We start from the raw sequence: 1,086 nt of genomic DNA on the forward strand, positions 1-1,086 counted from the left end.
GAAAAGTAGTTTCTCGTGTTGGAGGAATTTAGGAAGGACCTCCTTGAAACAAATAGCTTCAAGACAAATGATAGAAATTACCAAAACACTCCAGACAAAGAACTCAGGGTCAAAATATACTTATCCGCAAAAAATAATCGTCAGTCAACACCCTTTTGAGTAAATTAAAAGGAACATGATAATAGGCACAATATGGATTTACCTCTTATTACCTTACCAAATAACGCCTTTCAGCGAAATTATAGCAATGAAAGAATAAAACAGTAGGGTTTAATTCAATATACGTGGGTGCATGAGCATACAAAAAATGAGACTTAAAAAAATTAGAAAATGGCGCATTTAATATGCAGGAATCAGCACTACCAAAGGAGGATTTACAAATCCCTCGAAAAAGGCGGCAGCACGAATAAGGGGAGAGGGTTACCTTTGCGACTGCTGAATTACTTCAGAGTCGTGAGGCAAAATAATCGCACATTTTACCGAGAGCAACTTCACGGAGGCAAAGGCAGCTCCATGAGGCATTGATGAGGTCAAGCAGAAACTAGTAGATTTGGTAGTAATGGGAGGAAAAGAGTAATGAGGCGCAATTCGTAGGCCTTGTGCCAAACCGAGCAAAGGAGCACACACAAAAAGTAATAGATAATCGGGTACGAACACAATAAAACCATCCCCTGGAACCTCGATAAATTCCTACATCGAGAAATGTGTCTGAAAACCATGCAATCGGTCTCACAACATCGCCGTGGGTGTTCATTACCTCCTCAACTCTTATGCATGCAAAGTCTAGAGGGAATCCTAACTTGATTAGAGAGAACTCTTCAATTGGTAGGTGACTAAATTCCATGCATCAAGAAACAATGACTGACATCTCCGGTGCTACTGGTACCACTGTATCAAGAATGTTCGCATCGCCATGAATACAAAACGCATTCAGACACACGACGTTGATGATGGGGTTTCAAAATAAAACACGGTGATACAAAAGCCTATTCAGTTTGTATGCACATTAAAATATCTTAAAGTGAGCGTACTTTTACCGTATAGGAACAAAAGTAGGCAATTAAAGTCCCAATTGAAATTATTTAG

General features: G+C 39.4%; 1 protein-coding gene across 1 annotated transcript; it reads right to left on the reverse strand. All coding sequences in view use genetic code 11, as the record gives it.

Annotated features, from left to right (window-relative positions):
* Positions 1-420: 420 nt before the first annotated feature.
* Positions 421-754, reverse strand: EGR_11230 (hypothetical protein; the record flags this gene model as incomplete). The annotated part of the gene is made up of 2 exons (XM_024500477.1): positions 421-489; positions 695-754. The coding sequence occupies 2 exons, from the start codon at positions 752-754 to the stop codon at positions 421-423; spliced, it is 129 nt and encodes a 42-aa protein (XP_024345109.1).
* Between the last annotated feature and the right edge of the window lie 332 nt (positions 755-1,086).

Source organism: Echinococcus granulosus (genome assembly GCF_000524195.1).
Source record: "Echinococcus granulosus chromosome Unknown EG_S00570, whole genome shotgun sequence".
Classification (NCBI taxonomy): Eukaryota; Metazoa; Platyhelminthes; class Cestoda; order Cyclophyllidea; family Taeniidae; genus Echinococcus; species Echinococcus granulosus.